The sequence below is a fragment of the Camelina sativa genome, chromosome 7, assembly GCF_000633955.1.
Source record: "Camelina sativa cultivar DH55 chromosome 7, Cs, whole genome shotgun sequence".
Lineage (NCBI taxonomy): Eukaryota > Viridiplantae > Streptophyta > Magnoliopsida > Brassicales > Brassicaceae > Camelina > Camelina sativa.
The window spans coordinates 25,850,725-25,856,601 of NC_025691.1; the positions used below are offsets into that span (position 1 = coordinate 25,850,725).

The 5,877-nt window shown below is 32.9% G+C and overlaps 1 protein-coding gene across 1 annotated transcript in view; it reads left to right on the forward strand.

The window, feature by feature from the left end:
- The window catches only part of LOC104702599 (tetracycline resistance protein, class B-like), a 4,493-nt gene continuing 4,070 nt past the window's right edge, over nt 5,455–5,877 (forward strand). The window contains exon 1 of the mRNA XM_010418483.2: nt 5,455–5,851. Within this exon, the coding sequence (XP_010416785.1) occupies nt 5,759–5,851 (93 nt within the window). The 5' untranslated portion in view covers nt 5,455–5,758. The remainder of the gene's footprint in view (nt 5,852–5,877) is intronic.

Below are 5,877 nucleotides of genomic sequence, written 5' to 3' on the forward strand. Positions count from 1 at the left end.
TAGTCTTTCTAAGCTTCAGTTCTGAGATCAAGCATAAACAAATAATCATTAGAGTGTTAGCCAAATAAGAGAAATCATTAGTCAAGATCATAATTCCCAAAGAGAAAAAGAAAAATTTTGAAAAATTTGACTCAAACTTTATGGTTTTGACTGACACAACTGAAACTCAAAAACAAAAACGTAGTTAGTAACTAACCTCCCCCAAGACTTAAACAACACTGTCCCCAGTGTTATCAAGTATGAGGAAAGCAAAAAGAAACAAAAACATATTGAAAATTGTAATAAAAAGATGAAATGTTCTCGGGTTACCAGCTGGTGTCGACCGATATCATTTCATTGTCGATCGACACTCATCACGAATGGTGTTTTGTTGGCCGAAACTCCTTGTTAGTTGCAGATAGTTGTGTTGATGGATCAACTTTGGATGATTATTCTGTTAAGAAGCACTCAAACACAAGTTAAAAGCAACATGATAGATAGACAATTCATAATTTCAAACAAAAATCAAACAAAAACTGACTCAATGCAAAAATGAAAATGACTCAAAAGGAAAAGAAAAACCTAGAAGTGGGTTGCCTCCCACTAAGCGCTTATTTTCAGTCATTAGCTTGACTGCGTTAAAGCTCAGGCATCAGGTGAAGCAGAACATGGCAATACATGCTTCCGAGAGAATGTCCTCTTCATCCAAGGGGGTGTATAAGCTTGAGGTGCATGGGGTCTGCCAAGGATGTGAGGAACATGACCAGGGCGGGAATTTGGGATGAGTTTGCTTCTATTATGTCCTGCAAAATCATCAACAGAAGAAACAAGCGCTCTACGATAATCTTGTGGCTTGGTTAACTGCAAAACAGTTTTTGTATCTTTGAAATTCTTATTGATGATAGGAGGGGGTTTGGGTGAAGAAAATGCATACCTTTGCCTTACCTGAGGACTCTCGGGTGTGGAGTGGTGACTTTTCTGTCTTAGAACAGTTTTCTGACTTGGAGCATCAGTTGTGGACAAAGTCAGTCTCGGATGTAGAGGAGTGTCGATCGATGCTGATATGGTGTCGGTCGACATTAAAAACTCGAATCTAATGGTAGATCAAAGAGTCCCCGGCAACGGCGCCAAAATTTGATATGCTCGAATTGACCCTAGAGCTACTCTCTCAAAGTAAGAGGTCACTGTAATACTTAGGGGTCGAATTCCACAAGGACTCTAGATTACACAATAAATTATAGAGTTTTATGAATTACGCTAAACAAATTAATTTGAATTAAAATAAACAATGCAAAATAATAAATAAAAGCTGTTGTAAATTCAAGGATCAAAAGGTTAGGCCTAGGGAATTTCTCAGGAGATTACAAATGATTAAATCAAGAAATAAATAGGATTCAAGCAATTAAGAACAGATCTAGAACTCTAAACACTTTTGTAAAATAAATCAGTTCTCACTGCAAATATTATCTAAATTTAACACCAGAAAATCAAAATCTCTTTGTAAAATTCTAGATTAAAAATCAGCTTTGAGAACAGGTTTAGATTGTTCACTAAATTAATAAATCAAATCTCTTTGCAAGAAGTAATTTTGCTCATCAAAAGGTTTTATCAGGAAAATCAATTATATTCTCATATCAATTTATTTTTCTAAAATATTAATTCTAGGTGATCAATCAAGAATTAATGTGAAGAACAACCTATGATGAAGATCTAGAAAGATAATGAATCCTAAATAAACAGATCTAATAAATTATAAAATCCCTGTGAAAAACCCTGAACCTAACAAGCAAACTACTCAGACATGTTTAATGAAGAACAAGACATAATTCTGAATAATAATCAATTGAAATTAAAAGAGTAAAAGGGAGTTCAAGAATTCTTCTCTCAAAGCAGATCTCTCTCTTCAAAACTCTCAAAATCTCATAGGGTTGCAGAAAAATAAAACTTGCTAGAATAAAACTTAACGGTTTGCAAAACCCAAAAACACTATAAATATGTCCTAAAACACGTACAGGATCTTATGTTGTAAATATGGAAAACTTTGGCTGAATTTGTAAAACTTCCAAAACTTGGCTTCTCTCGCAAACAAAACAGGGTGTCGACCGACACCATCACTCTTCATCGATTCCAGGTTCGTTTCTTCGGGATTAATGCTCCAAAATGATCCAAATTGCTCCACTNCACCAGAAAATCAAAATCTCTTTGTAAAATTCTAGATTAAAAATCAGCTTTGAGAACAGGTTTAGATTGTTCACTAAATTAATAAATCAAATCTCTTTGCAAGAAGTAATTTTGCTCATCAAAAGGTTTTATCAGGAAAATCAATTATATTCTCATATCAATTTATTTTTCTAAAATATTAATTCTAGGTGATCAATCAAGAATTAATGTGAAGAACAACCTATGATGAAGATCTAGAAAGATAATGAATCCTAAATAAACAGATCTAATAAATTATAAAATCCCTGTGAAAAACCCTGAACCTAACAAGCAAACTACTCAGACATGTTTAATGAAGAACAAGACATAATTCTGAATAATAATCAATTGAAATTAAAAGAGTAAAAGGGAGTTCAAGAATTCTTCTCTCAAAGCAGATCTCTCTCTTCAAAACTCTCAAAATCTCATAGGGTTGCAGAAAAATAAAACTTGCTAGAATAAAACTTAACGGTTTGCAAAACCCAAAAACACTATAAATATGTCCTAAAACACGTACAGGATCTTATGTTGTAAATATGGAAAACTTTGGCTGAATTTGTAAAACTTCCAAAACTTGGCTTCTCTCGCAAACAAAACAGGGTGTCGACCGACACCATCACTCTTCATCGATTCCAGGTTCGTTTCTTCGGGATTAATGCTCCAAAATGATCCAAATTGCTCCACTTTGCTCCATCCATGCTAAAATCCTAGAAAACCTGTAAAGACTCAAAAGCATTCTAGAAAACAAATCAAAATACTCTAAAAGACTCCTTATATCATGGTTAAAAAACCACAAAAACCATGATATATCACTCTCACCTACACGTATGCCTCCAAATCTTTCTTTAATAGATTTCACTAAAAATTCGTACTAAAGAGAAGCTAGAGCCAAAAAAAAATCAAAGGTTCATCTACATAGTGCTTATGCTTAGATATTTGATACGATTATTTGACTATGACAGTTTTTAAAAGATCCAAATCTAGTTCATGAACTATCAATCAATGATAGATGTTTTCAGCAAATTGGAATGATAAGCGTAGTTTTCGTTTTTGTTCTAAATCATGGAATGAATGTGCTTATATTTGCCTGCCGACAACTTAGAAAACTCGTGCTAGCTAAAAAATTAAAGAAGAGGGAAGACGGATAATGAAAGCTATGACCAAAGTTATAATGAACCCAAAACTAGCCACGTAAATAGATTCTCTTAAATCTATCTTTTCAAAAAAGAAATCAACAAAAACAACAAAAGTAGTCAAAAACCAACGATGATATAATCGAATAGTAGTCTTCTTGTTTCAAGATTTCTTTCCTCTAAGAACGCAAACATACTTCCAACATACTATTCATCATAATGTGGATGTGTATGGACCATATACGACTAGTCTAACATATAAAAGCTTTATCCAACAACAAAACAGTATTAATTTAAATTCCGCTACGAAAAAATAATAAATTAACAACTCAATATAATAAAGAATTGCTTGTTTCACAAATAAGTAAAGGTGGTCAATTTCTCTAGATATGCATCTTTAATACTAGTGTATCGTTCTTGAATGTATTCAACTATGTTCTAATTTTTTTCTCTATTTTATTCACTTATGATACATATTGATTCAATCTTTTTGGAGTATATATGAATTAAATAAAGACAAAAAAAGAGGACTGATATAGAATATATATACCTGAAGGAATATGTATTTAATAAAGTCACTCGATTAATCTCTACTATACTCAAAGTGCATACATTCTTTTGTATGCAATCCCCATGANACTTAACGGTTTGCAAAACCCAAAAACACTATAAATATGTCCTAAAACACGTACAGGATCTTATGTTGTAAATATGGAAAACTTTGGCTGAATTTGTAAAACTTCCAAAACTTGGCTTNGTTAAAGAATACATATACGACTTTCTTTTCTAAGAAATACATGACGAAACTAAAGAGAAAATAGGTGATATAATGATTGTGATATATTAAATACTTGAAGTCATCATGCTTGTATGATAGTGTTCATTGTATAATTCATTATATGCATGTAAAAAGAACCATTACAGTTGGTTTTTTCTTCGTAGGATGGATTTTGAACACTAAATTACCACCAAATCATAGTCATATAATGTTAAAGATGGCAAACAATATGATTGAATCTATGGCGTGTGGACCTTGTAAACGGAAAATAATATATGAAAAATATAAAGGTGACTTTGGGTTAAAGATTAAATATGCAGAAAGGCTATTATTTCTCATAGAATTTTGTTTTGTTAAAGATCTTTGAAGAAGAAATTATATCATAATTTGCCAAAATAAGTTTAATTGAATATGATTTCTTACTCATACATGCATTGAAGAAGCTAATTAAAAAACGAAATGAATGTCTATATATAATTCATTTTTAATAAGGAATCTTAACTAGTATCGGAATATAAGGTCTTACTGCTAGTTCAAACCTAAAAAATTGTCAAAATATACATAGTTTATAAGTTTTCGTCATGTTGATCAACTCGTTCTTATTTGATATTTTAAAATGATAGTGGACGATGTTGCCACTCGATTTGATAACTGGTTCCAAATATAAAAGCAATTAAAGAAAAACGAAAAAAGAAAAAAAAAATTGATAAGAGGGAGAAATGTATAGGCACATGATCCAAAGGCACATTGGGACTTCCATATATATATATATATATATATATATGTTTGGCTTAGAAGGGAAAAAGAATAAAAGAAGAAGACTTGCTATTTTTGGATATATCTTCACTTAGGGTTTTACCTTTTGTATAAACTCTTTTACTAAACACGGGCCGTTCGTTGCTTATACACGAATATCATCAGTGGCTGGAACTTGGAATATAAGACTTGTTCAAACAGCAGTAAGTGGTAGACTAGGCCCATGATCGGTCCTTACCGAAAAAATAATCAATTATGCGATTCAGGGTCCACATTAGCCCATGAGTAACCCCCAAGCCAAGTATACCGTATTGAACTGAGTGTTGCAAACTTACAAAGTTACAATTACACTCTGTTGGTCGAGAAATTGTTTTTCTTTTCCCCACAACACTAGCAAGTAGATGTTTTAAAGAACAAAACTAAACAATTTGACTCGTGAGGAACATAGGTTAGTAGTAGTCATTTGTATTAATGTGTTTATAGCTTTTGTAGTTATATTTTTATCTTCAGATCATCACTATTAGTTAACATTAGTGTTTAACCAAAACCATTACCGAATATGGGCCTAAAATTTTTGGTTTTTATCTATCACTTATGAAAATATGGGCTTAAAGCCCATAACTTGTAGTCGTGTACTAGAAAACCACTCAAAACAGTAATAAACGTAAACACGTCAGCATTGTGACCCATTTCGGGATCACCGGGAAAAGTCATCGCCTTCTTTGACAATTCTCACGCGCCACCGTCAGCGACCACGTATGTAATAAGCTGACACGTCCTCACCGTCAACATTGATGATTCGCATCCCAATTTTTTTACGATATTGACTCAAAGAGAACAAAAATCCGATCGAAACCCATCAAAAACCCAAAAGTTCAGGTTTTTTGTTTGTTTTTGTTTATGATCTGGAAAGATGAAGGCGGAGACGGTGACGCTGATTCTGATTAATCTAGCCGGAATAATGGAGAGAGCTGACGAATCTCTGCTTCCAGGTGTATACAAAGAGGTCGGTTTGGCTCTCCACACTGATCC